The sequence below is a fragment of the Passer domesticus genome, chromosome 7 (assembly GCF_036417665.1).
Source record: "Passer domesticus isolate bPasDom1 chromosome 7, bPasDom1.hap1, whole genome shotgun sequence".
In the NCBI taxonomy this organism is placed as follows: Eukaryota; Metazoa; Chordata; class Aves; order Passeriformes; family Passeridae; genus Passer; species Passer domesticus.
Genome location: NC_087480.1, coordinates 45,840,749 through 45,860,044, shown reverse-complemented (window position 1 = coordinate 45,860,044; position 19,296 = coordinate 45,840,749). Strand labels below are relative to the sequence as shown.

Here is a 19,296-nt window from a genome sequence, read left to right as displayed (position 1 = left end):
ATATCTTCCCATTTAAGCTACTGCTTCTGATAGCACTGGGAGGACACTGCTTACAGGAAGTAGAAAGTACTACATTCACTTTCTATATATACAAAGAAGAAGTTCTCAAAATAATCATAATTTCAGCATCACAATTATCTAAACCTCAGATAATCAAGTCACTGCCCTAATCTAAAAATAAAAATCTCATCATAGGTTTTCTATACAGACAGATGGCAAAGGACACAGAAGCCTAACTGAAGTGCCTTGCACTGTTACAACTCTTTCCATAAAATATATACTTATTTCAACTTCAAAGCATTTTGTATATTTGCTTTTATTTGAGAACTAGCAGATTGCAGTAAACTAGAGTTTGCAGTACATGACTGGATGTTCTCTAAGAACCTGGGATGACACACATGGTACTGCCCTTAACTACAAACATGAAAACAGGCACAATGAAATCTGTATAAACTTAGAGAGGGATCAGGCACTTGTTACAGCAATCAAGTTTGCCACATGGACAACAGATCTCTATAAATTTAGAAAAAGGATCCTTTTTGGTGGAAGCTGTTGCAAAGATGTAACACTAGAAACCTAATAAGCAGCTTGAAAAATGTAGAATTTAGGTTACACTGGAATGAATCAATCCAGAAAACAGTCTCTGAATTTCCTGTGTTGTTTGGAATGTAACTGCATATGATCTGAAACTATGTCATTATTTGATACTCAATTTTCAGTCTGATTCCCTAACAGCTTTTAATCCAGAATACCAGAATACTGAGCCTTCCCCATAAAATATGGTGCTCAACTGTTCAGGCTGTATCATGTGTTGCTGTTTCATATTACCTCAGTATTTATCAAGGGTCAAATTGCATTCTCAACTGATGTTTTGAAGAATAAAAAGCTGGACTCAATGGAAATAGAATTTGGACCATTTGAAACTTTTTCCTATGCAATATACAAAGAAGGATCAGCCTGATAACTGTATGAGCATAAAGCAGGTACAATCATAGCAGAGAACACAGGGGTGAAGCACAGAGGAAAAAGAAAAGAAAGCTTTGAAACAGAAGAGACATTTTCCTTCTCAATACTTTTCAATTTGACTGGGAAAAAAAATCCCATTTTTAATCAGTTCCACAAAGTCATTAAGCATGCCTGATTTCTTCTCACATTCAAATGACCTGTGGGAAGTTGTTCCAGTACCAAATGCTACTGAAAAACTTTTCAGCTTAGTTCTTCACTTGCCTGTGGGATCTTTCAGGACAAAGGGTCTACCAGCACAGCATATGCAACACACTCTGAAAGAACAAACCCTCTTACTTTGGCAGCAAGTGTGTCTTGTCTGCACTCCTGCAGACCAGCCTTCCTACAGATTCCACTGTTTCCACCTTCTGCTGCCAGGCAAATGTTCTCTAGGACAGATCAAGCCAAAGCAAAATGAAAGAGGTAGAAAAGCTTCAAGACAAAACAATTTATTTACTGGTATATAAAGCAGCACATCCAGAAGAGAGCAGAGGAAGTAGTGACCTGCATTCCTTTCAGCATCCACATGACAAAAGTGCTTTGAAAATGTTTGGCTTTGGGAAATGGATGGTGTAACAAGTATCATCACAAGAACTGTAGTATTTTATCTGGTAAACTGACCCGTAACAAAACGTACAAAACTCTTCAATTCATCCTGAGCCATATAGAAAGATGTTTATGTTGGAGCACTGTCCATCTCAGATACCTGTCTCCAAGTTGATGTACTCCCTCTCCCCCACATCCTCCCTTGTTCATCTTTGTGCAAATTTTCTGAAGTTATTTTCAAGGAATGGTAACTTCCATTGATGTGCAGTAACTAATAGCAAAGATAAACTACTGCATTTTCCTGTCATCTGACTCCACCCCAATACTACCACATTACATACAGAAAACCAGATTAAGCAGTTAGCCCAAATAACTAGAAGGCAACCAAATAAAACTAACTCCTGAATCTCAGCTCTCTGTTAGCAATGTTTCTTTATGCCACGGGCTACCAGTGAAGGACATCTACGTTGTCATGAAGTTAAGAAAAATATAAGGTAAGTTTTTTCTTTCCATTTTCCCTCTCAAAGAATCTTAAACAATTATGAACCCACATTCTCACTTATTAGAAGATCTGTAGGAAAAAAATGAATTCTTTCAGATGACTAATAGATCAGATAAAAGACAGTAGCAGGTTCTGCCATCTCTCAGAATTGATTTAACTGAAGGTTGGTTTCAATAGTATTTTCTTATCTTTCATCAGATTTTATTACCTTTCAAATAATGCTAATGTTTGTCTTCATGAAAAGCTTGACTTTACAGCTGCATTCATTTCCACCTGTTTACCTACAACATTTATGTATTAGAGTCCACACATAAGTCAACCAAACTGTGTTAACTATGGGCTCACAGTGTTATTATTATTAGATTTTATTATGCATTTTGGTTTCCTAATAATCAGATAAGACCTACTTCCACTCAGATAAAAAGCAATTTAATACAGAATGATGTCTCTGGAACAGAAAAGTCTTCAGAAGACTCAAGCTGAGGTAAGTATGCAGTAGGACACACAGTATTGGCTTCATGCTCTTTCTGTAGCCATTCTGCCACAGAAAGGAATTTAAGAGTGGGATGCAAGCAGACTCCCACATCTGTTTTGAGTATTGCTGTTCCTGCCACCTCTTGCTATCACCTCATATCGTGACAAAACAAAATCCCTTTCCAGCACGTTTTTTTACTCATAGGAACAAAAAAGAAGAAAAAAAGCACCTGACTCACTATATGTAATGAAGCCATTCTCCTGAGTAGTGTAAATCCTCTGCTGCCTCCTCCACACACACAAGGTCTGCGTGGAAGCAAAAACACTCTTCAGTAATATCTGACCAGAACCTTAGCCCTCATGATTCTGAGGCTCTTCCTAGCCAGAAACACATTCTCTCTAGAGACTGACATCTGACAACCCCTTTTTCAATGCTGGCTGATCTTGCAGACATACAACCCTTTAATCTGTCCCTGGCAGTCCCTGGAAATGATCTCAATTTCTTTTCACTCCAGTTGCAAGATTCTTATCAAGATTCTTATGTGCTTTTTTTTTTTTCATGTATGGGTTTCTTGCTGTTACAGCCAAGAAAATACACAGAACTTGCAAACAAGTGTGGTGCTTCAGCAAACCCAGAAAAAGATGGAGGCAAGAAAACAAAAAACATGAAGTTGCTCTTTTGCTTCCCTCTTTTTCTCCCCACAGCAACATTTGCTGCAACAATGAAGAGTTTGATCATACTGGTTGGCACTGACTGCCTATGAGCAAGGAGTGATACATCTGACCACTATGAGAAACCACATAACTTCTCAGAAAATAGGAATTACCATTGTAAGAAGACCCCTTCAAAATATAATTTGAGCCGAGAAGAGAAAAGGGGACAGAATTCAGCTGTTATTAGATGCTTTTTCTCTACTTCCCAACACATCTAAACAATAGACAAATGTGTGGGGAGAATTAAAAGATTAAAAAAAAAAAAGCCCTTTTGAAGTTGTCACCATGAAAAGTCAGTGGCTAAAATGAAGGGAAAAAAATCACTATAAGCAATGTGAATCATACTTCTGGTATGACAAACTAAACACTGTCATACTGCCAGTTTCAAATCCTGCATGGATATGAAGACAATGAGCAACCAAACATGAAAATTGGGTAAAGAAAACCTTAACATCCTGGTAACTAGTCACTCTTCTAAAAAATTTGATAAAATTCTTACATACTCATAATCAATGCTGGAATTGAAAAGCTGAATCCTGGTGTTCAATCCTAACATCCATTATTAAGTTCAGTGAGTGCTAGAGAATATCCAGAATCTCTGTAACTCAGACATCATCTGTTTTTGACTCTGCAGTTTGTCCAATAGTTCTCTACAGGACTGCTTCAAGAAAAAAAATCATTAAGCAGATATGCTGTAATCTTTAGCTGCTTGATTCTATGAAAACCTCCATCTTTCTAACATTGTACATTCATCGTTGGTGCTATAAAAAATCCTGCAGACCCTTACATGCTAAGCCATATGAAGCATCTGCCTTTTCCAGGCTCTTGGCATCCTCACAGAACAATCAGCTACAATGATAAATTAGCTGTGATAACTTCAACAAAATTTAAGTGCAGACACAACAGTATCATCAAGTTGCCCAAATCCTCTCTATCATTCAACTCCCATATAAATATTCTTACAGTGGTGGAAACTGCTGATTGGCCCTGAGTCAGTTTTGTGCTACTTCACACTTTTATAACTGTACCTGTGGGAAAAACACTGGGACACATTGCCAGTATTTGATGTGTGAAAATATATTTGTCCATTTATTTTAAATTGACTTTTCCTGGGGACATTTTCAAAAGTATCTCCTTTCTACCCTTTTGAAAGAGAAATCATGAGAACTATCTTCTCAATAGTTCCAACACCAATGCCAAATGCCAAATCTGGTGCCAATGCCAAATCTGAGTAAAGACAATAGAAGCTCAAAGGTAGCCTGACACCCTGAAAATTAACCAAGCTGTTGTATGGCTGCTAACACAGAATTGCTGTAAAATGACCAGATGGATCACATGCCTTCTTCAGTTTGTGTCTTTGAAATCTCTCCATCTCTGTAGATTTCTGAAATACACACTACTTAAGTATGAAGGTGCAAGTCGAAGCATGCTGGACATGGCATGTTTCAGTGTATGTAGCACAGACTGATTTTATTTGTACTGCAAACTACACTAAAAAAATCCACTGATTTTTATCCCCCAGCAGCTTCTGCTTCACACACGCACTTCTGCTGCATTCCTAAGGGCATTCCACCCTTCTGCCTACAGCTGCACAGCACCATGGACATGACTCATTCAAACACCAGTGGAAACAAGTGCAAACTGCTATGACTAACTGTGTGATGACCTGCAGCTCACACAAAGAACAGCAGGGACTCCAGTAATTAAAACTCTGAAGAGATGCAATGTACTTTTCCTTGAATTAAATAAAATCTCAATCCTATTTGTTCAGAATGCTCGAGCAGAGATAATGTTGCAGAAATTTACTTTTACTGCTTCAATCTGCATTCCTCTAACTTGCTCCAGTTTACCTATTGCAGCAGAAAAAATCTACACCATTTTTTGCACCTTTTCCTGAAGAATTTCTGTTTCTGCACCACACACAGTACCAGTCTCTACAACCTGGTCAAAAGCTCAGACTAGCCACCTCCATTCTTTTTCCTATATTTTCCTTAACATTTAGGCCCACCAAAGTCAAAACTCTGTCCTTAAAAGCCCCTCTTAAATCTTTTACCCCAAGACCTATTCTATGAAAGTACTGGTTGGGCAGCAAGACTACTGCTTATCCAAAACAGACACTGTTACTACAAAATGGTTTATATATGTGTTGTTGCCTGCTGACTTGTATCTTCAGCTGGCAATTCTTTACAGCGTTTCAGTTGCTGTGCAGCTATCCTGAATCCAGTGCCACAAAATTTTAAGTGTTCTAAATCAATATAACCTTACAAAATGAATATGCATATTAAAAAAAAACACTGACAAATGTTCAGTAGAATCAAAGTCTTCATTAATTAATCTGAATTAATAATTAATTAATCCCAGTCTGTTCCCTTAGCCCACTTAAAAAAGCTCATCAGATGCCTTTCTGCACTGGATATGGCAAGTAAGCATTAGGAAGATGCTCTCCTATGTAACATTTAACTACTATATAGAGCATAAAAGGGACAGAAATGAAACCAAATGCTCACATATGAACAGGAGGCAGGATGAGGAAGCAATACAGCACTTGGTAAAACTGAATGGGGCACTCCATAACACTTACAAAAGAGATCAGATAACAGCAGAGCCAGTGAAGGAACTTTGGGTGTGACGGAAGGAGTAATTCAAGAAACTTCCCTCTACATACAGTGTCCTCTGCTTAAAGAAGAAACAGCCAGAAAAAATACAAGTTTTCAGGAAGTTTTTGAAAAACAACACTGACCAATTTTGATAGGGACTTTGAGGGATCTGGGCTCAAGTTTACCTGGCAAGTTGTTTTTTAACAATAAGGTCATGATCCCACAATTAATTTCAAATGATGACACAACTGTGCTCATCCCATAAGGAACTTCAGTTCCTCTGCTCAGAAGCTCAAGGACTGTGTTTTAATTCATCTTTAATACTGGAGAGACGGTCTCTCTTTTTGAAACATTTCCTCCTGTTTTCCTCATTTCCCTCTCTGAAGATCCCACATGGGCAGATTTCCAAAATCCCCATAAAAATCGAGAAGTGAAGCTTTGGTTCTGCAGATCTATGTCCAACAAGCAAAGGAAGAGGACGTGAGCATCAAATGGGAACACAGGGGTGAAGCAGAACTTCACAACAGAATAATGTGAACCCAACAATGGACAGAAGGGCTAAAAAGAAAAGGTAGACAAGCCAAAACAGAATGAACCCCTAGAGTTAAAGGATAAGGGGATTTGTAAGCAGATAACATTAGCTACTCTCTGCTTATCCAACACATCATTCCTTCTACCACAAACATCTCCCAGCTTTAGTGGGTAGCTCTGCTCCACCTCTGAGACAGCAGAGATCTGCAGGTGCACATGTGAACAGGACACAAGAGAAAGAATGGGAAAATCTGTGACAAATATCATGAAGTATTGGCAACATCTAAGGAATTCTTCCATTTGAAAAACTTGTGCATGGAAAAAGTCAATGAGATATTCACTAGCCCAAAATTCAACATACTTGTGTTACACTTTTTAAAGAAACACAACCACATGAAAAACATTTTGGTTCAGGTTTTTTTAAAAATCAAAACTCATACTAAGAGGTAGTTTCAGGCATTACATCAAAACCATAAGTATTTTTACTTTCAAAATTCCGTGCATTTATAAATTTAAAAGGAAGCCAAGATTTTGGTCTTCTTCCTGCTAATCCTGCAACTATTTTCAGACTTGAAGAACTACGTTGCATTTTATAAACCAAAGAATATCAGTATTACTCACTTTACTCCCCACAGGAAACATATAAAATATATGTTTTACTTATGTATATATATTAAAACACTGATAAAAATTATTTTTAATTTTCAAAGTGCACCAAATCATTCAAGTGTACATACAGTATTAACATAAAAAGTAGCACAAATTCAAATTAAAGTTATCCAACAAATCATGTTTTCAAAATCACTAGTTAGAAAAAAAATAAATGCTGTCCAAATATATGATCCACCCCATTCTCCAAATCCAAAGAAAAGCAGAATTTGCAGCATCTGGGGAAGCAAAACAAGCTGCAAATTCTGACAAGGATAAAGCAAATTCCTGAATAGAGTTCTCCTCACCAAGCACAGCCTTGCCAACTCCTTTCCTTTATAATTCAACTGTCAGTTCAAGGACTTCAGCAGGCCTGATCTGTGGTAATACCACCAAGAGAACAGGAAGAGTTTTGGGAAGGCAGAATTCAGTCATTCATAGCTTTATACTTCAAGACTAACACCTTGGCAGCTTCCAAATGTTCTGCCCTCCAAGGACAAGGGCAAGCACTGTAGAGAACAGTGAGCCTGCTAAGCTTTATGCTGATGAAGTTACCCTGTTAATGTCAGTGGTATTGGTCAAGGTTAAAATTGAACAGTTTTTTATTTTTGCCTTGATAGTTAGATGAGACAAGTATGTGAGGATCATCCAGCCAAACATGCAGAGCCTTGAAGATCAGAAATTCAGAAGAGAACAGAACACCCTAAACAACCAGATAAACTAATCTACTCTACTCTCTGCTCCAGCAGTACAAAGTCCAGTGCTAGATGAGAGCACTTCATCTGAAACAGCTGACACAGAAAAACAAGAGGAAAAAAAGTCTGCTGACCAGTACTCAAAATAAGAGACTGGAGTCTAGCTAAACATGTAGTCACACACACTCACCATACTTTCAGAACTACAGAAAGTAAGTCTATTCTTTGTACCTGTGTGTACATAATTATGGCCAGTCTATAAAATGCACTTTCATTTACAGCCTAATTATCACATTTTGATCTTTTGCAATAAGGTTCAATGGGCATTGGAAGACATTAAGAGCTACTGGTCTGCCCATTTCCTTAGTGAATGAATCAAGCTAATAAAAATCTTTTCTTCCATGGCTCCCCACACCTGCCAGATTTATTTTTTCTTTTTTAACATGCTTGAACCATGTCAAAAAACTGGATATGGACAATTCATGCTTGATATCTTGGCAGTGTAAAAAAAAAAAAGCTGCTATGCCTTGTCTACCTACAAAAATTAATTGTTCGTAGCCACATCAATAAAAACAGTAGAGTTGTAAGTATAATCACAATCAGGACTTACAGCATAGCCAGGAATTTACTGTACTTGAGAATAGAAAATTAAAACAGAAGCAAAGAAGAAAATATTAAAATCATAGTTCTGTAGTTACAACTCAATACTTCAAATTCATACACAGTTAAAACTAAAGCTTCAAAAACAGGGGAAAAAACCAAATTCTCAGTATTGGCAGGTCAAACCCTCTCATGCATAGTGACAAAACAAAGCACCCAGAGAATTCTACATTATTTAGAGAAATGTATGAAGCACGAAGCACTTTGATTCCAAGCCAGTTTGAACAATATAACCCTACTGTTTATCAGTGACTCCATTTTTAAATGTCTGTCTAGACAAAGAATGGAATTTGAACAAAAAATTGTCTTTACAAGTCCAAGCAAATGAAATGGCTACTGCAAAGTGAGCTAGTAAACAGAAATTAAACCAGCACATACTCAGGAATGTCCTGTATAATGCGAAACAGCCAGCGTAAATTAATGCCAACTTTGTTTTAAAGCTTTAATTAGCAGGAAAACTTAGAGGGATTATTTCTGGCAGATGGTGTGCTTCAACACTTCCTAGGGGTAGGTTCAGAAGAGGGAAGATAGTGATTAAATACAAATCTGTGGCCACACAGTTTCTCCCAAAATATCTGAAGCTCTATTCTAAAGAGTCCTACACTACACATACATGGCAAAGGCAAAATTAACTCATTTTTCTTTCTTTCAAATACTAAATTTCTAAGTAGACACTAAGGCTTTTGAAATACTAAGGGCTTTTAAGAAAGGCATGTAACTCTGCAAACCGCATTAAAAAAAATTAATGAACTTATTTCTAAGAAATTATGTCTAGCTTTGATTTTATTGCTGTCCTAAATTGTCCATTCTAAAATTGGCATTAAATTATTTCAAAGCATCATGGCCATCAACAGCATCAATTTTGTACAAATCCAGATCTTACTTCTGACCCCTTCACAATTCACAATCTCACACTGAAGATGTTATTAAATTGGATTTCACTTAATTTTGTCACAAACCCTGTTTATTTCAACAGGAATACAAGCTATTTACAGGCAAGAGAGGAATTACCAGTACTGAGAAAGGAGTATCTTTTCTCTCCTTTACGGTCTTTTAACTGCTTGTGAAGATCACATCTTTATTAGCCTGACTCACTGACAACAAAATGTTGAACCCACCACACCACTTACATTACTTCTCTCCCCACAAAACAACCTTAGAACCTGTTTGACAGTGGGGTATCAAAGACACATTTTTTTCTCACAGCATTCTGTGATTCTTGTATCTTGCAACAGTACTAACTTCAATTCAAACCTCAATTGGAGAAAAAAAAAATCTTCAGACTATGCCTCATGCTCCTCTCTTCTTTTCTTTCCCTGGTGTGTAGTTTGGCTTATCAATAAAGCAACAACTGACAGCATGAGAGGACAAGGGGAGATGGCCTCAAGTTGCACCAAGGGAGCTTTAGATAATTAGTAATACATTTACTTGGATTTTTTCCCCACCAAAAGGGTTGTAAAGCATTGTAAAAGGCTGTTCAGAGAAGTGGTGAAGTTACCATCCCTGAAAGTGTTCAAAAACATTTGGATATGGCACTTGAGGACATCACTTAGTGGTGAATGTGGAGGTGATGAGTTTAGGAACAGAAAATGCTATAGCTGTCAGCTGACAGACCAAGAAGCAATCCCTTGTTCTGTTCTCTTTTGCAATCACACTGCCTCATGAAACAGAGAGCATGGTATCAATACTGGAATCTAGTTTTGCATGTCTTTGCCCTATTCCATCTTCTTTATAATGTCTCAGAAATTCCTTGCATCTCTACAATGAGATAACATTCAAGTATGTTGGTATCAGAGCCAGTACCAGACCCACAGAGATAACTACTGGTTAACCCAAGACTACCTAAGTACTGTTGACATCCAACTGAAATGGCAGAGATTGTCAAAACAGGCCTTTGACAGCTGCCTTTATCACCACACTCAAACTTACTGTAACAGTGATAATTCTGCATTGCTTTTAGGTCCTGTTTATTTGAGGGACATGTGGCTGCATTAATGTAAAAGCATGAAAATGCCACAAGTCTGCTAAACTGTAACGTCACTCATGAAGGACCATAATCATCCAAATGCAGTGGAAATTTTGGGTTTACTGATGGCAGCCACAAGACACAGGCTGAAAAAAAAAAAGCTACTGGTTCTACCAACAGATGGGAATGTGAACAATTTTCCTTTAAGTAAAGGTACCATAATGCAAGGCAGAGCTAAATAAATAAAGATAACCCATGGACTAGGTCAAAGGGAAATTAGAATTAAGCTTTATTTAGGTTTAATTATCAATGTCAGATAGTAATGAACATTACACACAAGCAGCTTTATTTTTACATACTAAAATGAGAATTCTCTTTTGCAAGTGAAAGTCTTCACTTTCAAGAGTGAATTCTTTTTTAGCTAACAACAAAACTACCTTTCAAGACCTCAGCTGATTCTAACTCTGGCCATTTAATTATTTTCAAGAGACTCTAAAACTCAGACATCAGCTCTCTCAACAAAGAAAACTTTTTTTTTCCTTGAACTAACTAGCAGAAATGTACATTCACAAACCAAGAAGAGAACACATTCTTATGGCACTGAAAATTGACAAGATAATTTCTCCAAGTTATCAGAAAAATTTCAGAATCAGAAGAATTCCATTAGGGAATGACACAGTTCATTGTTTTCCTATTCTTATCAGTTTGGCTTATTTTTTGTTTCATAAGCTAATATGATAAGTATTTATATATTAAAGAGAGTAACACTCACTTTGGACTATTAAAATGTTATCATAGTTATGTTCTTTAAGTTAGAATTAATCAAACAATTACACAACTGAGCCACAGTTCAAAATACTCATATCCATATGCACATCCTAATGGCCATTAGTTCTGGCCCACTGGCATCAAACACAGCACTTAGTCTGAACAGTGCATCATGATAATGTTTCATTAAAATGTGTTTTTGTAAATGTTCAGTTTTTGTAAACAGCATTGTAGCAATGAAAGACTGATATACTCCTGACTGCAGAATATTCCTGTAATGTTACACTATTTCACAAATTCCTACACTGAAGTAAAAGGGCTTTTTTAACAAAAACACTAAGAAGAAAACATGGACTCCCCTATAAGACCCAGATAATTTCAATGTGAGTGTAGGGATTAGAATGCATACCTATGTCAAACTGCTTACCACAGGAAAATCAGACTTTCTCTCTCAATTTTACTTTAGAGTAAACTAATGAGAAGTGCAGTGTCATTGCAAGAAGATTCAAGAAGTGATATATTTGCTGATTGCCAAGTTGGTATTGTCTTCTGCTCTAACACAACTGTGCAGTCAGGTCATGGAGCAGAACACATTCATTGTAAAAATTACAGAAACCAATTGTTAGAAGTTGTCACCATAGTAGTCAGTGTGTGTTTTAGCAAAGTAATTGAAGATCAAACAGGAACAGCATTTGGTGCTGTGACTCAAGAGACACAAATTCTATTCACAGGCTGCACTAACACCATCCTCTGAATCTCTTTATTAATTCCAAAGCATTGTTTTAATTCTGCCCAGGCAGACCTTGCTGACATTTTCTTCTCCAGCATTCTGCTTGCTCTCTGAGTGGTTGGGCGCCGAAGTGTTCTTTATAACACAAGGTTATATTCATATGACAAGTTATCAGTAGGATTTGAAAGAATCAAGAAAATCATGTTTGGTAACTGCTCTTGGAAAAGAGGATCTAAAATATAACTTCAGTGTGTATCACCATATTCTTTCCATGGCAACACCCCAGGCTGCTGGCATTCTCTAAAAGCATGTAAATAAAAGAAGCAAATTCTTTAAAAGCTAGTTCATGTAAGCAGGTACAGCTCAGAGATCAGTGACAGAGGAATACTAAACCCACTTAGGTCCTTTCTTCTTTTAAAGTTAATGGGGTATAGAGAAGAAAATCTTATTTTTAGGTGAGAAGAAAGTTTGATCCCATAAAGTACAAGCAAAAAGCGTAAGAAAACCACTCTACACACACAACTTACCTAATTAGAACTCTTCTTCATTCACAAGACTTCAAAACCAAAAAAATTGCAGTGATGTACACAGCAAGGCTGTAAATCCTAATTCAGAACTTATAATTTGGCCATCTTTTCTCAGCCTTTAACTCCACCAGCCAAGCAAGTAAACATTCTCTCATTTCTATGTCTAACAGATCCATTGCATTACACTGAATTTTTCTTGTGTTAGCAGGTAATTTTTTTCCAATTTTATAGAACTCAATATCAAAACAAACAAAAAAAGGACATTTACAAAATTAATTACTTTTTGTAAGCAATTAAATACCAGTGATGATAATAGGTTCCCAAAAGAAAGACCCATACTCTTTTAGCTAGCCTTTCTCAAGAGCTTTGCATATGTTAACCACAAAGTCAGGCAGGAATAATTTGTGATTAGCTCAGTGTACATTGGGTTCCACTAAGTTTTCATGAAGAAGGCTTACACGCAGATCAAGATTTGAGGCAGCTGGAACACCACTCTCCTTTTTCTCAGCTCTCCATCACTACTGCACTGAATACAAATCAAAACCATGTTTGAACAGTTATGACTTCTTGTTTAAAATTGCTCTCTTACAACAATGCAAAGGGTCATATCAAAGCAACTCAGTAACTTAAAAAAACTTCCTCCACGGGAATAGTACACACAATATTATATCTTTTAAACATGCAAAGGCAAGACACAATCATTAATTCAGGTCTTCCATCGAGACCAAAATTTAATACTAAGGCGAAAACCTAACTTAATTATAGTTAACAGCTGTACCTATGAGTGGGCCTTTAGAAGCCTAAAAGAATATGTAATAACCCCCATGCAACTAACATAGGTAAATTAAGGTTTTACAACATACCTGGCATGGAGGTCGCTGCTCTTTCCATTTTCTGGAGGGTATTCTTCTATAATGTCCTGTATAAAAGGTGGCTGCTGCCATGCTCTGGTGTAAGGCAACGTTCCCACGTGGCCAAACATATCACAAGACCTAGAGGGAACTGCTCCCTTCTTCTTCCTGGGCAGAGTGCCATGGATGGAGATGCCTTGGAAGGAGTTTGAGCGATGCTCAATTGGTGAAGGTTTTGTGGTCAAAAGGTCCATGGAAGAAGCTAATGAGAACTGGTGGTTCACTGGGCCATTTCTGGGAAGACTTGAAAATTTTCCTGCAGCTATCATTTTTGGTTCTGGAAAAACAAAACCAAGATTTCTTACTGTATATCAATCATCAAAGCCCTTACTTAAAGAAAGTTAAGTAGCATGACTAACAAAGGTATCTGAAACTGAACTTCTGCTTTGCATTGAGGCAGTCACATACCTCAAGACACAGCCACGCTGCTGCCAATGCACACCAAGCACACATGTATATAAAATTTATACATGTTACAAGTCACAACAAAAACAACCAGTCTGACAAACATGCAAGAGCAGGCTGTGAACAATTCCCCATTTTTATCCACCAAGTTTGTCTTTTACACTTTTTCTTATCTTCTGTAGACTCAGACTTCAACCTGAATCACTGACAATAAGCAAAGTTTTAAGAATCTCTCTCAAAAAATAAAGGACACTACAGCTTGGTTTGGAAGAATATGTTTTTAAACCCAGTAGTTGGCACACTGTGAGGAAAAACCTGTTGCTAAGGAGTCTTGCTCAAGTAATAAATCTAGCAGATAACTGGTCACATATTTCTAACAGGCTGTAAACTAAACGGCTCTACCCAAGAGATAAGGGCAGGAGCAGATTACTGGAATTCTCTTCTTCAGCATGCCCAGCCTGCTGGCTCAAATCGCTGTTGACACAGAGATTTGCATAGCTGTCAGTCTCTGGTACAATCAAGTGCAGTTTGCCATACAGTACAGGTTTTTCTGTTAGCGTGAGCAAAAAGCTTTGTGACACAAACACTTCAGGCTCATTAACAAATTACAGTTCTGTTCCTCAAAAAATGCTGCCCTGTGCTCAGTGTTGTATTGCAGAAGACAGACTGCCTTATTCTCTGCAGCTGTATCAGCCTGCAAAAGCGACTCTACAGAACATACCACCGAAGGGGCAACCAGCCCTGTGTTATTTAACCTAGGTGTTAGTCAGCCAGGTGCTTCCCACAGAAACTGGAACAGCCACAGATGCTGCAAAGATTGATATGAACTCAGAAAGCAGAAGTGCTTCTGGAAATAACATATGGACAATCTGTTCTGACCTCAGTCAATTTCCATACTGAAAAATAAGATGAGCACCCTGAAGGCCCAGCAGCCTGGAAGTCAGCAGCTCACAGCTGCACAAGAATTCCTCCTGTTTTGGGAATGCACGGGTGTTGCAAGGGAAACAGAGGTGCCTCTATAGTCCTTCCACTCTCTTCTCCAACCTTAGCATCACAGCTACCATCAAAATGTTTCTGCACTGAAGCTACTGTTACTTCTACTCAAAGGTTATCAAAACAGGTTTACTTTTACAGCAATGCTAAAGCTGATATCAAAGTATGTAAAAATTCTGCTTTTTCCTGTCAGCTGCACTGCAGAGATTCACCAGCTGGACAAGGTTTTCAGACTTCAACCACAAATCCCTTTCCCAATTTTCCTGTATTGCAAGTCCTATAATAAATACTTAGTAATTAGGTTTTTTTTAACTCTTCAATTGGCCAAGCCCCTGTGAGAGCACAGGTACTATGCACTAAAGTAGAAAAGTCTCTGGAAATAGCACTTCTGCCTAGGGAGAATCTGTTTGACTCTGGTCACACCTCTTGATAAACAGTAGAAAAGATTTGAGATGTTAGCAAAGAACTGACATTTTTTGTCATGCAGATCCAAATAAAACACAAAATCCTAAAGAAAGCAAAACAAATTCCCACAAAAATTTTGCTATAAATTATCACACTGATGTGACGTGAAATACTAAATCATCTCTGCATTTATGGTGTGGTTGAAGAACACAGACTCTGCTAGTTTTGGCAAGTACTAGAAATATCACAACTTACTTTCACAATAATTGCTGTAAAGTTAGTTTTGCATTACAACTGTTCCAAGCAAAAGAACTGGCCCAAAGATACAAAGATCTAAAATGCAAATGCTTACTACATTTGCAACCTCCTCTAGCTAAAGCAAACTGACTGAGCTTGCTTCTTGTAAATTCAGCTCCGTTATTAGAACAGAATGATAATAAATTACCTCCAACAATTGGAGGGAAAAAAGGCTTCTTATAATTCACACAATCATTTGAAACTCAACTTTGTGTATTCACCGCAGAAAAGCAAGAAACACTGTTTATGGAGTCTGAAAAACTGGAAGCTAGCTAGCTCATATTGTACAAATCTTGTTCTCCTTTCAGGGCCTGCTGAGAGTCTGTATTTAATTACTGTATTTTCTTATTGGTTTATAAAAAAACCACTCCCAAACCTCTGAATTCCAACTGATTTAGTTCGGGTTATCCAGTGAGAGAGTTTTCCTTAGCCGTTCCTGCAAGGCTCCCATGGCTATGCTGAAATAGAACACATTACCTGCGAGCAGGCGTCAAACCCAAGCTGCAATTAATGCCAGCATAGAAAGCTTTGATTTAATAACTGGTAAGTCCACAATAGGCTTACTGTGACATGAAACTGTCAACCACTTCATGGTTGAGGATTCACAAAGAAAGCTGAGAATTCACTCTCCTAACTCAGTCACAAAGTAATTCTTACAGCAACCCAGGTTTTCAACCCAACAATCCGAGAGCTTTCAACAAATTAACGACCCCCTGACGTACAGCATTTTCCATTTCACCTCTACTCCTAACAAGCCCTTAAGAATCAAAACCAAACTCCCAGAGTTGACCTAACAGTTGCTTCTTTTAAGTAGTACTCACGTGACTTACAAATTCAATACCTAATCCTCAAATTCATACCTGAATACTGTTTTGAGGAATCAAGGTAGAGTTCCACAGTTACTACTACATTCAAGAACTTGCAATACATGTAGCCACAAGTATGTGTGCAGCTTTGATAATATTTCTAACAACCCTCCCTACAAAACCTCTTTAAAAAACCCTCAAAAAAATCCCAAACAAACAAAAAACCTCATAAAACAAAACCCAAACAAATAAAAAACCCAACCCAAACAAAAAAAAGAACATCAGGTCTGCTAGCTTCCACCACACATTTATCTGCTCGCCCATGTGCTGCTTTAGTATCTATTCTTCATAAATATTAACAGAGAACTACAGCAACTGGCTTGGCAACAAAAGCCCTGCCAAACCATCCTTCCAGTTTTCTTGTATTGAATATAAACACTGGAAAGTGGAAGCCTCTTCAGCTGAAGACTCTGGAATGTCTCAAATACTTTAGTATATGATTCAAAGAATGTTTGACTTTACCAGATATAGAAACCCTGAAAATTTTACTCCCTAAGAGACAGTGTGCCTTGAACATTGGCCATTATCCAATCAACAACAGAAATGGTAGAAATTGTAAGAGAACAATGGCTCAAAATGAACTGAAATTTAATTGTACACATTCCAATTAGTCAAAATGCAGTAACTAACAAAACAGAACACTTTGGTAGTCATGCAAATTTCTCCTAACTAGGTGCAAACAAGATGGACTTGTGCCAATATAGTATAAAAAATGGCAAATGAATTTGTATTTATACAAAGAGTGGCACTTCTCTTTCTTCAGTTTGTAATTTGGAAGAATATATGGGAACAAAATTATTAGGAGTCACATTGTGAAATCAGAGAACTTGAAAGCATGAAAGGTTTCCAGGTAACTCCTGACAGGTTCTATTTCTTTGTTATGAATGAAGGTGAGCAAATACAAATGAAGAGGCCTCTCAAATCAACATGGCATTTAGGATAACAGGAGGAGACTGGACATAAAATAAAATACATATCTGGTGGACAAGTCCAAACAGCTGGGATTTGGTTTCTTCACAACATTGCTCAACAAAAATAAACATGAACAATGAAACAAATAACTTTCAGTTTCCTAAAACAACACACTAAACATCCTTCTGCTTGTGCCATCTGTGGGATGCAAATCCAAATTTTCTGGCTCAGCTTGACCTCATGAAATCTTTCTGATGTTCACACAGTCTGAGGAAGTGTTCCAATGGTTCAGTCAAAATGACTCAGGCATAGGATTAAGTGCCACTTCCATACCACAACATAATACAACCAATGGCAGTGGCTTCTACTTTTTTGTTTCAATACATTGGAGGAAGAGAAATGAAGGAAAGGGAAATCTTCAGTTCAGCCTCAGAGATGTATGAATGGTATAGCAAATAGTCCAAGGCTGTATATACTCATGCTAGTGGAAACCTCATAAAAGGAAACAGAAAAACAATTTCAGAATTCCAAATCAAACTCTCAAGCTATTTCAAAACTCAGAGTTAGATCTAAATCAGTTTTGGACATTAAAAGACCCACATTTTTCTCACAGCCTTATTGACCTGGCATTTGGGTGATTCTCTTTCATAGATCAAAATCACTGGAGTTTATACCTGGTGTTATTGTATCACCAATCTTTACCATTATATATATGTGAGGCTAAGAACATGGCTTGAACATGGTTTAAGATATTCAGCTGTGTATTCTCACGTATGTAAAAGATGGAGTCAACTTTTGTGAAAACTCTATGTATTTCTGCCACATCAAATCTCCTCACAAATTCTTCCCACCCATCTCCCATCCCTCCCTTGAAATCAGCAACAATAAATTTCAACAAGTGGAAGATCCATTGCTGTCTTCTCCCTGCTAAGTTTCTCGGCATATTTGCATGCACTATGCAGATGTGTACAGAACAAAAAAGGAAGTGAACATCCTTAATGGTGAAGAAAGTCAAGGCCAGGATAAAAAGGCAGATAAGAAAATAAGGGGAAAAGATAAAGCATGACTTAAAGCCTCTAGAGTTAACATATCATAGGAATAAATACAATCAAAACTGTAGCCATTATAAATTCAACATGGATTTCATGTTGTCTCCCTAGAAGCAGTGTAGCATTCTTCATTATTGTAACAAAAAAGAAAGGATTTCTCCTCCCCCAAATGGCTTAGAAGCAGCTTTCTGCAACCTGTATTTTCTGCTTTTGTAATGAAAAAGAGAAACTGATGCAGTAGCTTCTCTAGCAAACATGTCACAAGACTTTGAGAAAAATATTAAGGTTCAAGAACCTCCAGCCTGTTATGATGCAGAGACATAGATTGAGAAAGCACATGCAGCAGTTCAAAGGCTTTAAGCTCCTATCAGAAAAAAACATGAGTCTGTCAAACATCAAACATCCCCACAAGATTAGTCAGGTCACTGCTTCCAAAGGGTCTTGAAGTGCTATCACAATGTTCATGCTCTCCTTCTCTCTCTTTATATATGCCACATAATTTCCACCTCCCCCATACATCCTTGAGCTGTGTATTTAAAATGTTATTTTTAACTATTATTCTCGTGCAACACCAAACACACAGCCCAGGATAAATTATTTTTGAAATGTCTTTTTTTTTTTTTTTTTCCGAGAGAAATAGATAAACCCCATACTTCTCTTTGTGAATTTTCACACGTGGAATGACTTCATATCTATAAAAAATGCCAAGAAAAAGTGATCATTGAAGATGATTCAATAATAAGTACAGCTTTCTTCATTTGGCCATGAAATTATCTCTGAAAGGCAAGTGCCCAATCAGTTAGCTCAGTAATCCTGAACAATATGAAACCTTGACTTGAAATAAACCTTCTCTCCCCAATTTGTTGGCAGAAACAGATTTGACTGTAACCTTGGTAAAGTTTTCTATGTTTTTTTTAGCCAACACTTAAAAAATACAACCTTTTGTTCCTTCTCTCGTATAGGAAGCAATTTATTTTGACTGCTCCTCTGTTCCCACAAAAAATAAAACAACCCACTTTAACTGAAAAACCTTTCCAGCATTACTATTTCAAACTAACACTGCCTTTCAGAAATCACAAATTCGGACGGAAAGAA

At 37.3% G+C, this 19,296-nt stretch overlaps 1 protein-coding gene across 10 annotated transcripts in view; it reads right to left on the bottom strand.

The window, feature by feature from the left end:
• BCAR3 (BCAR3 adaptor protein, NSP family member) overlaps nucleotides 1–19,296 on the bottom strand; it is a 94,531-nt gene that overhangs the window by 39,047 nt on the left and 36,188 nt on the right. For all 10 annotated transcript variants that reach the window (XM_064428231.1, XM_064428230.1, XM_064428233.1 and 7 more), the window contains one exon: nucleotides 13,227–13,551. In XM_064428231.1, the coding sequence (XP_064284301.1) occupies nucleotides 13,227–13,551 (325 nt within the window). The remainder of the gene's footprint in view (nucleotides 1–13,226; nucleotides 13,552–19,296) is intronic.